Source organism: Cynocephalus volans, chromosome 10, assembly GCF_027409185.1.
Source record: "Cynocephalus volans isolate mCynVol1 chromosome 10, mCynVol1.pri, whole genome shotgun sequence".
NCBI classification, from domain to species: domain Eukaryota; kingdom Metazoa; phylum Chordata; class Mammalia; order Dermoptera; family Cynocephalidae; genus Cynocephalus; species Cynocephalus volans.
Genome location: NC_084469.1, coordinates 27,826,295 through 27,849,805, shown reverse-complemented (window position 1 = coordinate 27,849,805; position 23,511 = coordinate 27,826,295). Strand labels below are relative to the sequence as shown.

Here is a 23,511-nt window from a genome sequence, read left to right as displayed (position 1 = left end):
TGGGGGGCTCTAGCCTCACAGTTTTTACCTTTGGGGCATGAGCTGTTAGAAAGGCAAGGCAGGGAGGGACTGTCTTGGCTCCTAAATCTGTTATCTTTGCCCACATCAGGAGGCCCAGTGACTGCAGGTTGGAAACTAAGAGTGGCATGTCCTGATGAGGACAGGCGCCTCCCCCACCTTCAGGGAAAGGGTGTGTTGCCAGAAATAAATAAGCCCTAACCTGTCTTCTCTCCCAGCACTAGAGAAAATAACAGTATTAGCTAACACTTACGCTCTGTTCTAACAGCTGTATATACAAATTCATTTAATACTCACAACAACCCCAGGAAGAGAGTACACCCAGTTTGCAGATGGAAAACGAGGCACAAAGGCTGATTTATCTGCTGAAGGCCTAGAGCTAATAAGTGGTCAGTGGGGATTCACAGTCAGGCAGTCTAGTTCCTTTGTCTGAACTCCTTTCAAATGTGCATCCTGGTAGTAATGACAGCTATGCCTCCTTTTTGGTATAGCAATTCAGTTTATAAGGTGTATTTCATACATGGATGAATAGTAGTCTGCCTGTCCTCCTTCCTTCAGCTAATATTTGAATGTCTTAAGTATCCAGCATTGTGCTAAGTCCCCAAAAGGGTCACCTGGTCTTCTCAACCCCATGAAGAGAGAGAGAAGGTAATGGTATTGTCATCTTCAGGCGAGAAAACTGAGGCTCAAGGAGTGCATGCACAGGTTGCCCAAAGCCAGTGGTTTTCAAACTCATAATACATGTAAGAAATAATGTGGCCCAGTACACACATCCATACTCATACGCACAAACATACATCTACAGACGACAGACCAACATTTCATGAAACAGTACTTGCCCTTTCTATGTGTGATGAATGCTATTTTCTTTTTCATTTGTTTTAAAATGCTAGTTCAACCCACTACACTGATCTCATAACCCACTAATGGGCCACGATGCACTTTGAAAAACAGTGTGAGAAGCCTAATATTAATAGTAGAATCTAGTCTTACTCTAGTTCTGGTCCCAGACCAGAATCCTCATCTACCTGCCGTACTGTCCATCACTTAGAAAACATAACTGTGCATACCAATGAACTCCTGTGAGACCTAACACAACCAAACTCAGCCCAACGTGAAATGCCAGGTCTCCTGGGACACTGAGTGACAACATCTCATGTCACGGCAAGTACATAGCTGTGTGTCTTACAATTCTTGTAAGAATGAGCTTCTACTGATCTACACTTATATTTCTTTCCTTTTCTATTTTTTTAAAGATGACCAGTAAGGGGATCTTAACCCTTGACTTGTTGTTGTCAGCACCACGCTCACCCAGTGAGCTAACCAGCCATCCCTATATAGGGATCTGAACCCACAGCCTTGGTGTTATGAACACCACACTCTCCCAAGTGAGCCACAGGCTGGCCCCTTACACTTCTTATATTTCTTATTCCCCCTTTTTCTGGTATTATCTTAGTCTCAGCCTGCAAAACACATAGAGGAGAGAACTTTATATGCCACAATCACTCTGCCTAATATCCAGATGCACCTAATAAGCACTTTCATTAAAACATCTTACATCTGCACAGCACTTCTATCTTTAGATTCCCAATCTGATTCTTACAACAAGGCTTCCACCTTGGAAAGGAAATCGAGGCATCTTTACTGAGGACTGAGGTTGGTTTAATGCCTTAGAGCTATGGTGCTTCTCAAAACAGCACAGACAGCCTCCCACCTCATGTTTCCTGACCCAGGGCTTCAAGATGGTACTAACAGTTCACTTTGTCAGAGAGGAGAAAGGTCTTGGACCAGGAATGATGAAGAGGGTTCAACTTGATTGACTAGTAGAGACTGCCCAGAGCACAGTAAGGAGGAAGTGCTAGGCCCCTACCTGGACAGAGGACTGTATCAGTTAGTAATGCCTGTGCCAGGTCCGGGGCGATGGGAGTGTCTGCCTTCCCTAGCTTTGGTGTGCTTTGTCTCCTGCCTTTCCCAGAGCGGGGTAATGGAGAGTCACAGCTGAGAAGCAAGATTTTTCCTGGCAATGACCCCAGCTGCCCCACACCAGCCGTAAGCACAGCAGCCCCACAGACTGTCCACAGGGAAGGACTGGTGCAGGTCCCCCTCCTCTCCAACTCCAAAGGCAGTTTTAGAGCATGACATTGTCTAACTAGGGGACCAGAAGGCCCCAGAGCTTCTACTCACCAGCAACAGGGCTTCCAGCTGGTTAATGTAGATCTCTTCACTGGCCAGGAACCCCGACAGAACCAACTTCCTCATCTCCAGGCCTTTCCCTGCTTCCACCTGCACACAAGCAAACAAACAGCAGCAGCTCATGAGAAAAGAGCCAAAATCCGAGGGGCCTGTTTCCTTTTCCTTGCCTTTTCTCTCTTCTTTTAACTAACATGTTCATAGGGGATAAAAGCAAGATACTTTATAGAAAATCTGGAATAGATAGAAATATAAAAGGAAAAACAACCACTCATATTCTTACTGCTAACATCTTGCTTTGTTTCTCTCCCAACTTTTTTCCACATTTCCTTATTTGATATTCATCTATCCATCTAATCATTCATCCATCTATCCAAGGAGCCAACCTTATAATCATGTGCAAGATGACAAAGGACTTGCCCTCATGACTAGTGAGCAGTTTAATGAAGGAGAGGGATTTAAGATGGAAAATCAGAGTCATGACTGAGGCAGGGCGTGGTCACAGGGGAGGGCACAGCAGGGGCCGGAATCTAAGTCAGGGAGACAGAGGGGGCTCCCAGAGGAAGTGATGTATAAACTGACAGAAATAGGGGTCGAGAGAATGGGATGAAAATGGGTGTGGGAGCCCAGCCTTGTGGTCTTCCAACTATACTTCCGATGCTGTCTTCCTATCCCCAGGGGGCTCAATCCAACAGAAGCTTCTGGCTGTGGCCCCTCAACCTTACCCCAGTCCTGCCCCCCCATCCCAGCATTTCCTGATAGTCTCATTGTGTAAGGCACAGACCCAAACTAGCCTCCTCCTCCTCGTGCCCTATTTAGCCTTGAATGCCCATCAATTAACACAGCACCTGGCACAAAGAAAGAAGCCAAAAAATTTTCCTTGGTGAAAAAACATATAATCCTTGTCATCCAGGATCCAAGAGTCCTTCCCGGCCCCTTTTCCCTTCTCCCTCCCCTCTGCCACACTTAGCCCCCAAGCCCTTGGAAGTGTCCTTGCTAATCTCTCATTCCACCGCACTCCTCCCCTCTGCTGTGGCTGAGGCCCAGTGTCCCACTCCGACACTGGATTCTCCTAACTGACCCCTAACTCTCTCTCCCTCTCTCCTCCCTCCTGTCCACACACCAGAGCCACCTCAGTCTTCTCAGAAAGCCACCTTACTTAATGCTAGTCCAGGACTTAATGCTGCAAAATGGGATTATTTGGGGGATCCAATTAGGTTATTTGTTCATTTATCTATTCACTCAACAAATATTTACTAGGTGCTGTGAAAACAAGCAGATAATAGTCCCTTTTCTCATGTGGCTTATAATCTAGTGGGAGAGAAAGACATTTAAACAAACCAGGGAGAAATTATATGACCATAAACTCTGCCATGGGGTCCAATACATCTTTTACTCAAACACCTGCAGTGGCCCCTAGAGCCTCTCCCTACCCTTACAATCTCCCCCGTAGCCTGAGATTTTTGTCTTCCCAACATGCCAGGAGTGTTCAGCCTCTCAAGTTTGGTTCTTGCTCTTCCTGCTGCCTAAGATGCCCTCTCCCAGCCTGGCTCTTCTCTTGTCTAAATCCCACCCCTCTGTAAAGGCACAGCTCCTCAAGTCTCCCTGAACCATCCCGGCCTGCAGAGGCAACCTGACCTGTGCCCTACCTTGTTACCCGCCTCGGGGTGAGGCCTCTGTAACACCTGCCCCACACTCCTCTTCCCTGAGGCCCAGCACCACGTGATGCACCTAGCATGGGCCTTCATTAAGGCTTATAAGTCCTTTTCATTTAGCCCACAAATACTACATTGAGGTGGGTACTATTATTTCCCCATTATAGAAACGGAAAAAGCAAGACCTAAAAAGAGGGAAGATAACAGCCCAAATCACATGGCCAGGAATTGGCAGAGCTGGGATTCTACCCCGGGTCCTCTAACATCAAGTTCTGTGCTCTTCCACTGCTCTGATGATTTCCTCACTCTCATATTCCTTTTTCAAACATTGGATGCTCATCTAGAATCTCAAACAGATCCCTTTCTGCACTTTGAATGCACACCCTTAACAGAGGCTGGGAGAGTATATGAAGCCATCAGAAATCTCATAAGCACCAGAAGAGTTGCTTTCCCAGTGTAGATAACCCACCCTAGTGTGTCCTCACAAAGTTTCCCATATGCACCTTCTTCCCACCCCTTCTCCAGGTGAGGAGCTTAATCCTGTCTCCCATCAGCAACTGGACTGGCAGATCTGTGCTGGAGGCTGCTACACCTGAAGTCTATGAAACGTTATCTGACCCTGTGGTAGACAGAACATCGCCCACCCCCCCACCCCCTCCCCCACCCGGCGCTGCCAAAGATATCCACATCCTAATCCCTGAAACCTGTGAATGTGTTACCTTATATGACAAAAAGCACTTTGCAGAGATGATTAAATTTGCAATGGGAAGATTATCCTGGATTATCCAAGTGGGCCCTATATAATCACAGGGGTCCCTATAAGAGGGAGGGCTGGCCAGTTAGCTCAGTTGGTTAGAGCATGGTGCAGATAACATCATGGTCCAGAGTTTGATCCTTGTACCAGCCAGCTGCCAAAAAAAAAAAAAAAAAAAGAGGGAGGCAGGAGGGTCAGAGTCAGAGAAAAGGCACTCTGACAACAGAAGAGGAATGACAAAGAGAGAGAGAAATTGATTGGAAGGTGCTACACTATTAGCTTTGAAGACAGAGGATGGGGCCAGCAGCCAGGAATGCAGGTGGCTTCTAGAAGCTAGAAAAGGCAAAGAAATGGATTCATTCCCTTAGAGCTTTCAGAAGCCATGCAGCCCAATTGACCCTTTTAAGACTCCTGTATAAGAGAATAAATTTGTGTTGTTTTAAGCCATAAAGTTTGTGACAATTTGTTTCAGCATCATTAGGAAACCAATATGGACTCCAGCTTTAGGGAAGGATAGTAGTTATTTATAGATAGCTTCACAAGTGCCAGGAACTGTGCTAAGCACTTTTGATGGATCATCTCACTAGAATCTCACAATCTGGTAGGTATTATCACACCCCCCTGAGGAGCAGACAGTGGAAACTGCTAGCTTCCTGGAGCTGTACCCAATGGCAGGCAGACAGCACAGCACCCAGAACACCCTCAGGGAACGAGATCAGAGCTTATAGCAGGGGCCCTAGTCCCAGCCACTCAAGGTCAGACCCTAGGCAGCCTCCCTGCTGCTTCCCAAGCCTGACAAATGGGGACTCACCCTCCACATTGGCGACTAGCACTGCACCCCACTCCCCTCCTGTTTCCTGCCAACCAAGGATTTGCCCGAGGGTGTGGCGAACACCTTCTAAAGGAAAGTACTTGAGACGCACACTGTGAGCTTAACTGAGAGATGGTTGGACTAGGACAGGGTGAAGAACTGGTGACTTGCAGCCCCAGCCCCAAACACGCCTGTACCCACCCTGGCATGAGAAAGACCCCTCAGCCCCTGTGACAGCCCATTTAGCAAGACCCTCCCTTCAAGACTCCCACCTCATAATCCAATTCCCTGGTTTTGAGGTGAAGATAGCTCTGGAAAAACCACCCCCAAAAGGCAATAGTCACCCCCAAGAGTCCCCACTCTGGACTACATTCACTCTGAAGTTTTGGCTGGGATAGGTATAGAGGTGTTAGAGAGTTTAATAAATGATATGAAATTAAATTCTGCATATTTTACTAATAGGAGGCCTGCTGCTCAGTTACTTCTTCCATCTTCCTTCTTTTCTTTGCTTTCCTCAGACACCCCCATGTTCTTGGCTTAGAATTGTCTGGAAATTTGCAATCGTTTCTTCACTCCTTGTGGGGCTATTCTTGTCTCATAAAACACCAGGGCTCAATAGTCATTCCTTCCTTCCCCACCATGTGCCAGGCACTGGGAATACAAAGGTGGAGGAGACAATCTCTGCTCTCAAGGAGTTCTCCGGAATCCCCTCTAAAGAGTCAGGCCATGCTGCCTCCCAGCCCCCCAGCATAGGGGAGCTGCCTTCTGAGTGGCACTGTCCCCACTTCCTCCCAAGCAGTGCTTATGAAACTCAGCCCCAGGGGACTCATTCATCCCCAGCACTTCACACAATCTGCTAGGCTGAAAGTTTTGTCAGCTTGTGGTCCCCAAATCAAAAGTGTCAGGTCATTCTGGTAAGGACAGTATCTACAGATAAGGCTTGGCCAGCTCTGGGCTGGTCTTCCACAGAGTTTAGAGGTTAAATAAAGCTTCCAAAGGTTTGGTTCTAGGCCAAGCCAAGAGACAATCTCTCCTGGAGCCTTGATTTTCTCCAAGAGCACAGTGAGGACTAAATAGGAAGGGTTGGCTTGCTGGCCACAATTCAAAGCAAGAGGCCAAGCAGCAAGGGTCTGAGACTCTACAGACAGCAGAATTCAGCCAATGGGCCAAACCAGTTTGCAAGGAACACCCAGCAGAATCTGCTTGGGGGTTGTGCCCATGCCTAGGGGCTTCCACCCATGCCTAGCATCAGCCTCAAGACAGCTGGCCCTCCTCCCAGCTGAGACAATCCAGGGGCACCCAGAGATTCTCTCCTCTCCCCAGTCTCTTTCCTTTAAACTCTTCAGCAGAATTTAGAGCAGAGAGGACAGGGGCAACTGATGGGGGACAAATACCAAATTCCAGCTGCCCCTCTCTCCTAAAGGGTAGATCCCTGTATTCTGGGCTCCCTGCTGTTGTTAAAAGCTTTAGGCAGGCCCCATGAGGTCCAGGCAGTGTTTCCAAACTTCAGTTGTCCACATCCCACCTTTACAGTTTTGCCATACTCACATAGCACCTGCACTATTATTTTATTATTATTTTTGAAATCATAGGAAAGATGTGCAAGTCATATTTTTTCTAATATACATTAAAATATATACTTGGGCTGGCCGGTTAGCACAGTTGGTTAGAGCACAGCCTTGTAACACCAAGGTCAAGGGTGCAGATCCCCATACTGACCAGCTGCAAAAAAATAAAAGAAAAAGAAAAAATACACACATACACATACTTAACTATTAAGGTCCAAAATACATCTCCAGGTGCCACCTAAAGTCACCTCTCAAATCACCACATATGTGGCCCATACTTGGGGAAACACCCAAATGGGGATACAGGCATGGCCATCATCACTTAGGCAGGTGAAACAGAAATACAGGCATTTCAGACAATCCATTAAAAATTGGCACAGAATAACACCTGAAGGGTTAATCTCTATTACAAAAGGGTTTTTATTCCTGACAAATGAGTTCCTTTAAATAGCAGCTTCTAAAAGTCCCCTATCAGCCCTCCGTACCTTTAAATAGAATTGTATGAAAGATTTTTGGAAAGTATACACCACTTTACAGATGGGAGGAGATATTGCTATCAGCATTTGCAGCTTACAGATCATTACCTCCTCAAAGGGAAGTCTGGGTTGCAGCAAACTCCAGCTACAGCTCTGGAGAAAATCACAGCCAACTTCACATCTATTCCCCAGGAAGATAAAGCATCTCAGAAATTACACTGAAAACAGGATTGATTTATAAGACTGGCATTTGGGCATATGCTCAGGAACACAACTCCTGTTTAAGGTAAAGTAGTCCTGAAGTAAAGTAATAGCAAAGAGAGAATTGCCTTGGATTCCTACCAGCTGCCACAGAGGAGCGTGCCAAGACCGTCCGCAGTCCAGGACAGGAGTACGCTGTCCAGAGATGCCCCTTGGCCATACACAGGTGCACACATACATGAACACATATGCACATGCACATGCACACACTCCCAGTCTATCCCTGACTTAACTAGAAGTGGTCTCCTCTGAATGTGGGACCCTCTTATGGGAACTCTTCTCATGGCCCTGGCTACTTTCTCACTATATTCTTATTACCTGTGCATTTTGCCCTTGCTCTGAACTCCTGTGAGAAAAGACCATGCCTTGTTGATTTCATCTCTTCCACAGAGCCAAGCAGAGAGTTCTGAATAAAATACAACCTGACAGTTTGTTGAATCAATCAAAAAGCTTTCTTCTGGGGCCAGCCCGTGGTTTACTTAGGAGAGTGGGATCCCTATATAGGAAATGGCCAGTTAGCTCACTTGGGAGAGCGTGGTGCTGACAACACCAAGTCAAGGGTTAAGATCCCCTTACCAGTCATCTTTTTTTTTTTTTTTTTTTAAAAAGCTTTCTTCCCACCTCTATGCAGGGACATTGCTTGTTTTCTCCCTCTAAGGCCAAGTCTCCAATCCTTGGTAGAGAAAGAGGGTATTCTAGAGGTGTGCAGGAGGAGATAGGGAGCCTGGAATTCCCCAACACTCAGGAAAGGTCCTCTTCTCCCCATGCTGGAGACAAGTCCAGAACACCTTGGCAGCAAAGTGGAGGGAAGACTCCATCCAGACCCTCATGTGCACCCAGGAGGAGTGGCGTTTTTAGGTATTTTAGGAATGATGTGTGCCTGGGCCCCTAGGCATCCATGGGCCACCTCCTTAGAACACCTCTGAGATGAAGCAAGGCCAGGGACTTGGTTCACCCTTTGTGGGCCCCAATGAACCTCAGTCATTCTGCTAAGTCTCACTGGCACCAGCCACACACCAAGCACCGTGCAATGTTCAGCAATGAATGCAACATGGCCTTTGCCCCCGAGGAGAACAGGACATAATGGAGGAGGCAGACGTGTAGGGTTCCAAGCAGAATGAAATATGGGCTAAGACTGAGGTATAAGCCAGAGACCAGAGAAAGGGTGGGTCCATGAGGCAGCATGAGTAGGACCACATCCGTGCTGGGAAGGGCTTCTAAGAGGAGGCTCATTATGAGCTTCACAGACCTCCCAACCCATACATTGCTAAGCTCCCAGCTGGAGCTCCTGTTCCTAAACAGACTCTTTCCCATCATTTTCCTGGTGGGGAGGCTGGTCAGACCCTAAGTGCAGAGGGCTTCATGAACCCAGTGAGAAATGTGACTTACCTCCAGCACTCCAAAACAGCACAGATCAGAGGACAAGGGGTGGAGTGCTAGCCACTGCCAGCCTCCCATTACAGCTCCTCTTCGTCTCCCACCCAGGCCTGCAGCCACTGCTCCACCCAGACTTGGCACATCAGCCATTTACTATGGGTCTTCAGTCTATTTGGACCTCCATTAGTTCCTCTGGAGCCACACTGTAGTGTGGGCAGGTCAGGGCTGTGATCCGCATCTTACCTGAGGAAGAGAGAGGCTCAGAGACAGCCTCCTGTCCCCAGCACTGCTCTGTGCACAATACCCTCTAGGGCTCACAGATGGGCACTTGCTGTTAGGCAGCCTGGCTCTGCAGTCTTCAGAGGCCCTCCCTTTTAGCCACAGAACAGAAAGCAGCTGAGCAAAAGGCTGAGGTTAGAGCTCTTAGAGGGGGTCCAGGTGAGAAAAAGGAAGAACAGTGAGGTGTGCTCTGCCAGACTCAGTCAGAGCTGGTTCAGTTCCAAGGGGAGCCCCAACCTTGGGGAGGGGAGAGAGAAGGCAAGGGGGTTGATGCATACATACCCCTCCTCCTCCCCCTGGAAGCAACCTCTCCCACAGGACAGGAGCATTGCTGTAGAGAATGTCTGCAGCCCCAGAGTGGGTGGGCACGGGTCCAACAGATGCTTCCTACCTGTGCCCACGGTGCGAAAAGCACCTACCCACCTGGCTCATGCCTCAAAGCCAGCTATTAACTCCCGCTCTTCAGCCGACCCGATTCTTTTCCTTTAAGGAAGCTCAGTGACCTCTGGCTCTTGACTTTTTCAAATTCTCTTTCCCCAGCCCAGATGCACCAAGTCCCTCGTCTCCTTGCTAGGAAGAGGGTGGCTCCCTAGGCCTGCACTTCATGAGTGCCCTTATCCTATGGTTGCCATGGAAACAATCAATTATTGCCCACTGGTTTTAAGTCGGCCAGTTCTTCTGGTCACTGCAGGCTCACATCACTGACATGCCCACCAGGTGACTCATGTCACTGCCAGAGAAAGCCACCAGCACAGCTGGCCTGGGGAAAGCCGGCAGCCACTCCCCCTGAAGACAACTGGTCCAAGCGAGACAGGCACTGCACCTCTCCCCCGGAACAGCAGGGAGAGCACTGCCCCCGGCAGCCCCTTGCAGGCATGCGCCAACCCCTCAAGACTGAGTGAGGGGCTTCCCCTCAGCCATGAGGTTTGTGCACTCATCAGCCATTTCTGTCTGCACACAGCTTCGGCAGTCGAGAGCTGCCAGCCCTGCCCCCTCCCCGACAAGCATCCAGGGTGTGTCACATTCCCACCTTCACAGCCACCAAGAAGGGGGACCCTGAGCCGGGGCTGGTCGGGGTTCCCAGCTCACACTCCTCCAGGAGAAACACATCTTCATCCTCCAGAACCTTGTCCAAAAAGCCTATCGCCTCCTCTTCCTCTTCCATGGCAGCCGGAGCCCGCGGAGGGCAAACAGGAAGCAGGGTCCACGCAGCAGCAGCAGCAGCAGCGCCGTCGCCGCCGCGCCGCCCGGGAGGGAGGCGGGCAGGCGGGGAGGGGAGAGCGCGCAGGGCAGGCCTACACCAGCACACCGGCCTCCCCGGAGTCTGGCCTGGCACCCGGCCACGGGCTCCCGATGAAAGGCTCCATTATGAACCTTTTCCTGCCGCCGCCTTCCAGCCCTCCTGCGCGCCGGGCCGCGGCCCGCCTCCCGCGCGTCCCCACCCCGAGAAAGGGGAAGCGCAGCCTCGGCAGCCCCGGCCGGCCACCTCGCCGCCGCTCGTCGTCGGGAGCTCGGGCCCCGCCGCCACCGCCGCCGCAGTCGCAGGGCTGTCACAGAGGCGAACCTGCGGCCGGCGGCGCCGAAGCCAGCGCTCTCCGCGCCCTCGGCCGCCCTGCCAGGCGCGCGCGCGGGCCCGGGCGCAGGCGGGGCCCCGCGGCCGCCACTCCGTCCTCCGCTCGGTTCCCCGGGCTCGGTCCCGGAGCCCCACCGCCGCGTCCCCGGCCCCCCAAAGCCCGCCCTTTCTGGGCGCTGAGGTTAGCGTTTGCTCGTAATACACAGGAAATGCACGTCTTGACTTGCAAGGTGGAGCCGTTCGTTCCCTCTCTGTGGTCACCCGGGCAAGCGGCTGGCGGCGGCTTCTGCAGCGGAGGAGGGAGGGGGCGGCCGCAGGGGGAGGTCTGCTGCCCGGAGACAGGCTTTATTTACAACTCCTCGCAGAGCCCAGCCCAGCAGGGGTAGCGGGAGAGCAGCTTCCCCGCACAGCCAGCCCCCGGAGCCAACGCGGGATCCTCGCAGGCCTGAGCCCCCTTCGCACCTTGGCCTCAGGATCCAGCACCTCTTAGGAGGGGGAGACCCAGGCCTGGTGAGAAACCACAGCTGCCGTCCCCGCCATGGCTGGGTGAACAAGGCTTTGTAAGAGAGGCCTGACCTGCCCAACAGGAGCACGTGCAGCCGGACACCCTGGACGCGGAGGTGCCACCTTCCCACTCACAGGTGCTGCTGAGACGAGCAATACCTCCTTGAAGCAGTGTCCCCTCGCCCAACAGAGCCAGTCTACAAGGCAAGGGCACACATAACCCAGAACAGGTAGCATGGCCAGCCCTGCCTACTCCCAGCACGCTTCCCTGAGTTGCTTCAACTGTTACAGAAACGAAAATTGACCAGAAGGTGAAGCACACATACGTGTCCCCTAGCCTTGCCCCCTGAGATGCACATACACCTACTCTCACCAGGGAGGAGTACAGGGGCGGCACCAGGAAGGGAAAAGCTCTTTCACCACACAATATCCAGGGCAAAGGTCAGTGAAGTGAACCAGGTGGGGACCAGGTGAAGGAAGAAACCACCACCCAGCTCTGGCTGATGGCTGCCAAAGGAAATGTAGGCTCAAGGCTGCCTGATCTGATTGTTCAAGAGAAGCTCTAAATCTGAAGTCTTAGGTGAAATTTCCTGATTTTAAAATGTCAAATAATTGACTTTAAAAAAAAACATGGTGCAGTCTAAATGAACCACATCTGTGCCCTGAATTAGGCCCACAAACGGGGGCTGGCTCCCTTTTTTCTTGCAGCTGGTTGTTTCTTTGAGGGAAGGTTGGGGGGGGGGTGCCCTAAATGTTCCCTCTGCCCCACTGCCTCGTTGGACCTGGCATCTTGGAGTCAAATTCAGCTTTACACACTACTAACTCACCACTTATGTTTGTAAACCTGAATAACAGATGCCACCAACCAGGTGATGCGGTGTCTGAGGCTGTCTATCAATGCCTCACATGTCTATGACCATCATCATGCACATATCACATTCCCTGTCAGGTGACAACCGTATGGCCACAGGGCAAAGAATCAAAGCGCTGAGGATGTTTCCAAAGGGAGGTCAACTGCACCATCCTGGGCCCATGTGGTGCCATTTCCTCTCTGCCCCACCAGGCACCTCAGCTGAGAACAGGGCCCTTTGCTGAGCCTCCTAGCTGGGTGGACGGCTAAGGGGGAAAAGGAAGAGAATGGATGTGGTTTCCTCTCCCTACCCCCTAAAAAGTTCAGTGGAAGCTCTGAGCTCTAGGTGGGGCTCCTGCCATTCTATTAACAGCAGAGAACCTGCTCTCCCCAGAGACAGGATCCATCCCATTACCAAAGCTGAAATACAGACCAGGGGATTTGGGGTGGGCTCTCTGGGGCCCCAAGGCTGACAGGCCCTGGTCCGGGAACTGTCCCACCAGGACTCAGCAGAGGCACACCCCACCCCACCCCAACCACCACCTCTCCCCCAAGTCCCTAGTTTTTCCCTGTCCCTGCCCTAGCTTGGTTATATATAGCCAGGGTACATCTGAAGGGCCCTTTCAGCCACAATTCCTCATTTGGTTTGGGAGGGTGAGGCTGTTCCCAGGGCTTGGGAACAAGAGGCTCTGGCATTCCCCAGGGCACAAATGTGCCAGCTCAGGGCCCTGTGCCACAGGTTCTTCTGTGTCCCGCCTTGCAGGCTCCAAGTGCATGGCATGGGCTGCCCACACGTCAGACAAGCTGGTGGTATGGGAGAAGGGCCTAAAACTCCATGGGCCCCTCCTGTGCCATTTCCTGACCCAAGAGAATGTGAAGTGTCCTTAGAAATGTCCTAGGGTATCCCCATCTCCATTCCTTATGTCCCTACCCAGCATGGTGGGATCGACAGCCACTTCTTCCCCTAAACCCTGAACATCCAAAGCATCTCTACACCACCCCACCCCAGTTGGCTGGAAATTCCTGTGAGTAACTAGAATGCCCCCTCCATGGGACACACAGACTCCACCACACAGAGGCTCTCAGTCCTCCCCCTGGAGGGGAAGTGACTCACAGGTCCCCACAGTACTCCCTCCCTTTCCCATACAAATGCCCTGAGCCAGCCTTGGACCTGAGCTTCCTCCCTGTGTACTCTACACTCTGCCTGCTTACAGCCTGGCTCCTGATCCTCCTCTCCAGAGAAGCAACCTGCCCCAAAGGCCCCCCCAAACTGCCTTATTCCACAGCCAGAGGCCTCCTTCTCCCACTCCTGGGCCTCTGCAGTTGGGACTTTCTCAAAGCCTTCAGCCCCATGACCATGCAGGTGCTACTTCTGAGCACCCTTGGGTTTAGGCTGGCCCTTCTTTCTTCTGCCTCCTATGATTGTGGACTACCCACTTGGACCCCAGGCCTTAGTCCTCTGCTCTCTACCCTTGGAGAACTGACCCCTTCTCATTTCTAGGCCAAAGGCAACCCATCACCATCTCCAGCTCCAGCTTTCTGCTGGGCTCTTTCTGACACCTACTCTGTCAGCTGGATCTCCTCACTTGGAAATCCCATCCACAGCCCTTCAATGCCACATATCCAGACCAAATGACCCTTCCTCCTCTCTCAACCAGCTTCCCCTTTTGGCTTCCCCACTTCTGTTGGCAGGGCCACCATCTTGTGACTCTTCCTTCCCTCAGCCTCCACATCCCATTTACCAAGGCCTTCAGTTCTTCTTTCTTTTCCTTTTCCAAAGCCACCACCCCAACCAAGGTTTGCAACATCTTACACCTATACAACTACAATAAAATTCCACTCTGACTCCTGAACTTGTCTGTCAATCTATCTGTTCATTCGTTCATTCATTCACACCCAGAGAAGGCCTATCTATGAGACAGGGCCCTTACCACTAGTGTGCTCTTGCTCTATCAGGGTGAAGGACATATGAACAAACGAGGCAGTGTTCTTGTTTATCAGTGGGAACACAACACAAAGTCACTAAGCCTGCCTGAGAGAACAAGCTTCACAGGTGAGTGGCTTCTGAGCAGCATCTGGAAATGGGGAAGGGTTTCCAGGCAAAGGGAGAAAGGCATGAAAGAAAAAAGTTTCTTAAGGAACCCCCGGAAGCATGGCTAGAGGACAGAAGAGAAAGGGGGCACATGAACTTGGAGAGGCAGAGCACAGTGGACGGTGGGGAACATGAACTCTCCATGGGCAATGGGGCACCCACCAAGATTTCTGACACCCACCAAGTCCACATCCCAAAGTCTCCAGTGGTTTATTCCCCATAGTCTTTCTCACACTCACTCTCTATTATCCCCTCATTCCCTTACTCACTCAATCAGCAAGTATTGATTAATTGCCTACTGTGCACCAGGCACTGTGCTAGCATTCAGAATGCAGCCTCAAACAGGGACTATGTCTACTTTCATGGAGCTGATGGTCTCAGGGGCAGACTGACCATTGTGACTGACTACCAGAGGAAGGACAACACTGGGGAGGGACACAATCTTAGAACTGTGCAGTTATGCCTCAATACAATGCTTCTGGAAAGGATAACATAAAAATATCTATTGTGAAAAACAATAAAATTTTTAAAATCTGTTGTGATTTTGAATGTTCACATCCTCTGACTCAGCAATTCTACTCCAGAGAATTTCTCTGAAAAAATATTTGCACAAGGGCGCAAAGATACATCTACAAAGATGTTCACTGCTGTGATGTTTATACCAGTGAAAGACTGGTAACAGCCCAAATGTCTTTCAGAAGAGGATTGTTAAGTCCATAAAGTGAAATACTACATACAATCATGAGGAGAAATGAGGTAGATCTTTAATTACCAGTATGCAAGATGTCTAAGGCTTATTAAGTAAAATAACAAAAGCAAAGTGCCTAACAGTACCAATAGTATGATCCCATTATTTAAAAAAAAAAAAATACACACACACACACACACACACACACACAGCTTATACATGGGAAAAAAGGAGAAATGTACAACCAACTCCTAGCAGAGGTTCTCCGTAGGACACAACTTGAAAAGACTTTCACTTTCTACATTATGTATTTCTATAAAGTTAAAAGTTTTAGTGATGTAATCATGGAAAATAAAGAAGTTAAAAAAAGAAGTGCGGTCAGTGCTATGATTGGGAAAGTAGAGTGAGCCCAGAGGGCACCAGCAGGTGCATCTGACACAGTGAACGGGGGAGTCATGGGAGGCTCTCTGGAGGAGGTGACATTAAAACTCATACCTAAAAATGAAAGGGGGTTAGCCATACTGATGGAAAAGACTGTGTGAGGCACAATGAAATGAGCTCAGTCTGGCTGGAGGGCAGTGAGCTTTCACGCATTCATTCAACCAATATTTTCTGAGCTCCTACTATGTGCCAGGCACAGTTCTAGCACTGAGGACTGCAATGAGAAACAGTTTTACTACAAAACTGATAAATCTCTCCCTCATGGAGCTCACGCTCTAGTTGGGGGGTTGGTCATGGGGCCACAGAAGTAGGCAGGGGTCAAGTGGTTAGTTCACACACGGCCTTGACAGTTACATTAAGTGTTTGGATTTTACTATATAGGCAATGGGAAGGCATTGAAGGGTTTTAAGCAGAGAGTGACGAGATCACTCTTCAATGCATCCCTACTGCTGGCTGACACCAGAGTACTCTTTCTAAAACACTGCTCACTCTGTGCCCAGCAGGAAGCCACCAAGCCAGCCCAAACAAGGGCAGTAGGGCCCTTGCTGATGACTCAACCAATCACACTGTTGGCAACAACCTCTGAAAGGGCCAGGCACAGTCTCACCTACAGGCCTTTGCTAGTTGCAGTTTTCTCAGCTTGAAGTACCTTCTCCTTCCTCTCTGCCTATCCCTGCCTCTCCCAACTTTCTTGGCAGAAGCTCAAGCCCCACCTCCAGATCTTCTGGAGCTCAGGAGATCCTGGGCCAACGAGAACTGACCCCAAGGGCCAGTGCCAGGGCAGGGGGAATCACTATAGCCTCAGATGAACAAGACTCATCACCTTCCTGATAATCTCGTTCCTCCTCTGCCTTCCCTTTCTCTGTTATAGTGGAAGATGTCACTCTGAAAATCATATATAGAGGTCAATTACATAATGCAAATGTTGGGTATAAGCCAGTACACAACACTGTTTATACAGTAAAACAAATAAACAAAACCAAAAACACTCCCTTGCATTCTGGATTTGAATCCTAGCTCTGCCTCTTGCCAGTTGTGTGACCCTGGGCAAATCATTTAAACTCCTCATGCCTCAGTTTCCTCGTCTGTAAAAGGGGGATAATTCTAGCACCAACTCTAGGACTAGTACACCCACGGCAGTGCCTGGTGCATGTTAAGACCTCAGTTGGCACCAGCTGTTCTCTTCTGCTTTGGTGGGTGTGGGGTGTGGAGGGAGAAGGGGGTCCCTTGCCCACTGCCAGCCTCACCTCCTCCCTTTTCCAGAGAACCCCATCAGACCATTCTCCTTTTCTCAAACCTCCAGTGGCTTTCCCACATTCTGGAACTTAAGCAGCCCCATTTACTGACGATGCTGTTCCTGACCAGTGCCGTGGCCGAGCGCTACCCGCTCTCCAAGGCTACCTCCTCCACGATCCCTCCCCTAGGAACACTGTATATCTCTCAAGGCTGTTGCACAGATGGCCTTCAAACAGAGGAACTGTGTACGCGTGTATGTGTGGGGGCAACCCTGTGTTCGTGCTAATTCTCCACAGCACCTAGAATAATATCAAGTAAAAAGCTGGTGCTCAGAAAATACTTACTGAGTGGAAATAACCCAGGAGGCTTACAAGGCAAGGCAAAGACTCTCCCAAGAAGATAAATCAAAAAGTTCCAGTTGGGTGGTGGGCGGTTCCAACGGGACCCCGTTAATGATGTGGGCTCCTAGGGCTAAAGGGACCCCAAAAGTTACATAGTCCTACCAATGAAGGAATCTCCTCTCTACCTTCAGTCACCACCAGTCTCTGCCCGAATCCTACCAAGGACAGGAAGCTCACTACAGGCTCATTGCTGGACAGTTCTAACAGTGGAAACATACTTCTCAATATTTACTCAAATCTAACCTCACAGTAACTCTTCTCATCTGGTCCTCCGTGGCAACACCAGATGATTTTCTTTACTTTTAATTGGGTATCATTTCCACCTCATTCAAATGCAAGGGTTTAAAGAGCACACAGTACACAGTCTCCCTCCACGCCTGCCCGAGCCATGCTCCCCGGTGTGTTTCCCTGCCAGGACTGTGTGACTGTCAGCTTCTCTTAGCCCTAAGATCCTACACCTCCTAACTGGTTTCATGGGAACCATCCACCCAACCTGAACACCTGACTTGTCTTCCCTGGGCGACCCTCACTTGGCCCTGCAAGCCTGCTGGAGCCACTCCTGTCCACTAACTCCTCTGAGCACCCAATTTTTCCCACTTAGTAAATGTCAAATACCCCCTGGGGGGCTCTCCCCCCAACACCCCATCATCACTGTTCTTACCTTTCTAACTTCCTTCTAGACCAGTGTTCTCAGACAGGGGTGATTTTGCTCCCCAGGAGACATTTGGCAATGTCTGGAGATGTTTTTGGTTGTCACAACTTGGCAGTGCTCCTGGTATCTAGTGCGTGGAGGCCAGGGATGCTGCTGAACACCGTACAGGTACAGGATGCCCCACAGCAAGGAGTGATCCGGGACTGGCCAGTTAGCTCAGCTGTTTGAAGTGCAGACTTATAACACCAAGGTAAGGTCATGGGTTCAGATCTTATACCAGCCAGTACCCCTTGCCCTGGCCAAATGTAAGACAAGGAACGCTCTGGCCAATTCCAGAGCACAAACTCTGCTCTAGGCACACTGTAGAATCAGAAGCCAGGCTCTGAGGAGGGAGGAGGTGTAAGCACTGACCAGTGCCAAGTACAGCAGCCAAGCACCCATTTATCTGTGTTTCCCAGCATTTCCCTTCCTCTTCAGCTTCCTCCTCAGCCCACAAACCCCTGCCCGTGGGTCCGTGTCCAGCAAGGTGGGCTTAGGGCTTTAAGGGGCTACCCTCACAGTGGGGGGTAAGGGGAGGGAGGGCAGATAGTGGCAAAGTGGGAAATGGCCCAAATCAAGTCTAAAGCTCTTTCCCAGCCACTGGGCTCTCCTCTTTTTGCCTCTCTCTTCTCCCTGAATTCCCCACGGTGGTGCCCTCTGTAGGGGCCTTGGCCTACAGGAACGCTGCTGGGAGCTGAGCCAGCCTGCCAGGACTAGAGCAGGGAGGGGAAAGCCCAAGGGCAGCCAGAGCTAGAGGCCCATAAGAGTACTGGGTTCACATCCTTGGAGAGATTCAGATTCAACCATCACCTTGGAGGCAGGTTCGCCACACTAAGCGTTTTCACAATAGTTTATATCATTTGGTCTTTGCAGCAGCCCTTCCAGACAGGAGGTATTCATCTCAGTGCTGGTCAGCCACGGAAAACAACAACAACAACAACAAAAAAAAAACCAAACAAACCCAAATAGGAGGTATTCATATCTATTTACAGCTGAGGCTCAATGTGCTGCCCAAGTCACACAGCCAGAAAGAGGCAAAGCAAGGACACTCATGGAGGGCAGTCGTTCTGAGCATCCCAGGCGGCTCTGTGACCTCTCTGCACCTTAGTTTCCACATCTGTAAAATGGGGAAATAATGGTACCTACCTTGCAAGGTTGTGGTGAGGACTAAAATAAAGTGCTATAATAGTGTCTGGCATTTAGTAAGTGCTATGTAAATGGTTCTAGTCTTTCTCTTCTTTCTGCCACACAGGCCAGGGGGTGAGGGTTCTATGTGGCCTTCCAGACAAAAGCAACTAGTCCATAGACCCTGCTGGGTAGAAGGTCAACAAAAGCATCTTCCATCTGAAAGAAAGATGCTCTGGACCCGCTAGCAACCGCTAGTAGAAAACCTAGATGACAACAACAGAAAATAGAGTCCCTGGGGTAAGAACCTGCCTGGCTGGGAGAACACAAAGCCAGAGGCCATCCAGCCTCTGCCCTGTTGGGGGAGTGTTACCTATGCAGTTGAATACCTCTGAGGATACTCTTAGTGGCTTTCACAGCACTTGTTTCAGGAGCAATTTAGCAACTGTTGGTGTAATTATTTGGGTCAGCCTCCTCCTGTCTCCCTCTTGTCTCCCCAAAGACTCCAGGGCATCAAGGGCAGAGAATGGTCTGGTTGAGCTCACCCTCATACCCCCAGTGCCTGGGACCTGCAGATCAGCAAACCATCACTCAACACACATTACTTTGTGAGTAGACTTATTGGCAAATGAGATGTACATAAATGAGCTACGATCCCAGCACGCTAGCAGGAGAAGGGGATCTCAGACAGGACAGGCGAGCGTCAAGGATAAGCCAGGCCAGGCAGGTGCGGTTATCAGGGAAGACAATATGGAGAGGTGAGGGAGATCCGAGCCAGGTGAGACAGGAGGGATGGGCCAGAGAAGACAAGGAAGGCCAGCTGTGAAGGGGCTGCAGGTCACAACCAAGGCACCGTGTCTACCTGCTTCCACTTACCTCCTTCCCAACTTGGACAAGCCAAAGAGCCACCCTGAGCCTTAGTTTCTTCATCTGTAACATTGGGGAGGGGTCCCCCCGTGGTTGGAGGAATTAGGTGGCAATGAAGCCCCTGGGCTCCTAGCACAGCACCTGGCACACAGGAGGAGCCAGTTAGTGTCCTCTTTGCAGCAGGGACCAAAGATCCAGAAGGAGAGAAATGAGGAGCAAGGCTGCTGAGACTAGGAAGTTGGCGACCTGAAGAGAGGATGTCTCTGGCTCCACCGCGAGCATCCCGTAGTCCAGCCAACCCAGGCATCAAGTAGTCTGACGGGAGCAGAGTAGGACACAATCTCAAAAGCTCCTGGCTCCCATGCGGCCTCTGCATTCACCCAGAAGCAACCTCTTGGCTTTGCAACCTCAAATCCTAAGCCCCAAGTTTTCAGAAGGGACCAAGGAAGGGAAGGGGGGCAGCAATTCTTCCCAGCTGTATCCCAGACAGCATTTGCTGCCGCTTCCTCCTCGATGGCCAACCCAGCACTACCAGCTGAGAACCTCTTGGTGCCTGGCAGCTGCTGTTGGGGACCACGGGGATGATCAGGGATTGGGGCTCCTGATCTCACAAGGCAGATGTGCCCTACAAGTAACTACATATACCTCCCAAACAGCAAAGGGACCAGTGATGGGCTATAAAAGCTTCACAAGGGAGGGGGCATCCGAGCAAGACAGGGCAGCACCACGCAAGTTCCAGCACCAGAAAGACCCAAGTGCAAACTACACCCCGCTGGCTGTGTGGCCTTGGGCAAATTACATCACCTCTTTGATCCTCAGTTTCCTCAACTGTAAATGAAGATCTACCTCGTGGGGTTATTGTGGGCCTTAAATGAGACAACACATGTAAAAGACTCAGCACAAGTCTAAGTAGCTGTGTTGATGGGGGGGGAGGCAGATGAGAGGGACAACGGTGATTATTTCAACTCACCTCCACCCTGATCTTTGGATTCTCTGCCAGCTGGAGACTGAACGTGTGTATAGACTTTACAACGTATGGAGCATCCTGCCTAACGCCATCTCACGGAAGCCTCACGACAGCTGTGTGACGCCAGGAGGGAGGGAATTCTCAGTGTCTTCACTTCATAGGTGAGTGAACTAGAGCTTAGAGGAGTGAGTGACATCCCTCAGGTCACAAAGCTAGAAAGTGGCAGAGCGGGGACAACACCCAGATCTTCTCTGCCTCATGGCCCATTTTTACTGCACTTCCTGAGAGGAGAAGCGGAGAAGTCTATGGCTTGTGGGGAGCAAGATTTTCTATCAGACTGTGGTCCGGGTTGAGGAACCTACGTACCCACTTGTCGGCTGTGATGGGCAGTCCCTACCCCTCCCTCCCAGGGTGAAACCAGGCACTCTCAGTTGAACTGAGCCACCAGTGGTCTGTGGCCCTGGACCAGCCAGGATGCTGCTCAGCCTGGACTTGTGGAGAGTCTGCAGGGCAGGGCTGCAGAGTGACAAGCTGGGGAGTGGTGAGCATGTGCCCTGCCACTGTCACAGAGACCCGGCCTCATCTGGGGCTACCATAGTTGGCAGGACTGATAACAACCCCAGAAGGAATTTCGGTTCCAAAAGCAGATTGAGTGATTGTCCAGCAGATATTTATTAGACTGGATCCTTCAACGCTGTTGGCCCCATCCCTCTAAAAGCTGATGAGAAAAGTCTTGTGGGTCTCAGTGGCCAAGAACTGAGCACCCCTGTGAGCCAGGCCTGACGCTGAAGGCCTCCCCCGAGCTATCCCAGTCCATCCTCCCAACAACCCTTCAGGGTAGTCAATGCTATTTAGAGATGAGGAAACTGAGGCTCAGAGGTATTATGACGCTTGTGCAATGTTTCGCAGCTAAGGGGAATAGATTTTCATCTATCCAAAGCTTATGTTCTTTCCATTCTCTGGGCTGCTGAGAGAATGAGACTGTGATGGTTCATTTTATGTGTCAACTTGACCGGGCCACGGGCTCACAGCCATTTGTTTAAACATCATTCTGAGTGTGTCTGTGAGGGTCTTTCTGGATGAGATTAACATCTGGATCGGCAGACTGAGTAAAGCAGGTTGCCCTCCCCAGTGTGGGTGGCCTCATCCAGTCTATTTAAGACCCCCACAGAACAAACAAGCTGTGTAAGCGGGAAGTCCTCCTCCCAACTGCTTGAGCTGGGACACTGGTCTTCTCCAGCCCTCAGATTTGAACTGAAACATTGGCTCTTTGGGGGCCTCGAGCCTACTGGCTTCCGGACTAGAATTTATACCACTGGCTCTCCTGGTTCTCAGGCCTTTGTACTTGGGATGGAACTACACATCAGCCCTCCTGGGTCTCTGGAAATTGACTGCAGAGATTGGGACCTCTCAACCTCCATAATCACATGAATCAATTTCTTCTATTAAGTATCTTTACAATATGGATAGACATAAACACACATACATCCTATTGGTTGTTTCTCTGGAGAACCCTGACTAATACAAAGACCAAACCTTGGGCTTCCAGGCATGAGTGGGCTGCATATTTGGGTGTGGAAGTCTCAGCTGCCAGGCCATGCCAGAGGCCAAATATCTGAATATCTAGAACAATAGTCTGATTTGGTCCAAAAGTTCCCTCTGTTCTCAAGGCTCCAACAGGAAGCCTGGCAGGGGAGGGGACCTGCCTGGACAAATCAGCAAGGCCAAGTAGCAGAAGCCTTGGCCTTCTTTTAAAAAAAAAAACAAACCAAAACATCCCCAAGTATTCAGGAGGAGGTGTCAAATTTCCTCAGCACCCCAACGTAAATAGCAATACTTTTAGAGTCCACTAGGTGGGGCTAGTGACACAAGGGAAAGGGCAGAAATGCATCTGCAGGAGGGAGGGCGGGGCAGGAAGGGGTACAGCAGGCTCCCAGCGGGATAAATGCTCCCCATCCCTATCTTGCCTGGCTTCCAGCCAATGGTGTAAAAATCAACCCTGGGGGCCCCAAGCACTTCAGTGGGTTGTCACTCTGTAGCATCTGTAGATTTCAAAGTCCTCAAACCAAATTACTCCCTTGTGAGCCACCAAGCAAAATGGGCAGCCACAATGTGAAGCCACTGCCCCAAAGCCTCAGAGTGTCAGGCAGGGACATCTCCCTGTTATGGCTGTGACCTGTTTCACTAGAGTAAGCACCCGACAGTACCTTAAACCAGGGGATCTAAAAATCGATGGACAAACGCTCCAGCAACATGGTCATATGATAAGGGAAAGACATGGGGACAAGAAGCAAGGAGGCAGGGCTGGCGGTTAGTTCAGGTGGTTAGAACAGTGTTATAATACCAAATCAAGGGTTTGGGTCCTCATACCCGCCAGCTGCCAAAAAAAAAAAAAAAAAGCAGCAGCAGCAGCAAGGAGAAAAGCAGCAGAGAACAGAGACGAAATGCAGAGCCCCCGGCCCTGCACACGGTTCTACAGGACTTTTTCCTGCACTTGCTCACAGTGGGGTAAGAGCTGAGCCCCCAAGGAATCTGAGACCTGAAGGCAGAGATAGATAGGGAGCAAGAGTCTTCTCCTTCCTGCTTTCTTCCGGTTGGCCTCAGTTCAGGTCCCAGAACACCCTCTCCTCCATCAGTAGCAAAAATCCTGCCCCTGCATGTCCAAGATGGCTGTCTCTAACCTGCCA

General features: G+C 50.5%; 1 protein-coding gene across 3 annotated transcripts in view; it reads right to left on the bottom strand.

Moving 5' to 3' along the window:
- The window catches only part of ABR (ABR activator of RhoGEF and GTPase), a 185,427-nt gene that overhangs the window by 68,359 nt on the left and 93,557 nt on the right, over positions 1-23,511 (bottom strand). For 2 of the 3 annotated variants that reach the window (XM_063108925.1, XM_063108927.1), the window contains one exon: positions 2,203-2,301. In XM_063108925.1, the coding sequence (XP_062964995.1) occupies positions 2,203-2,301 (99 nt within the window). Of the gene's footprint in view, positions 1-2,202; positions 2,302-10,419; positions 10,769-23,511 lie in introns of those variants that run through there. The other variant, XM_063108926.1, reaches the window with a different exon arrangement.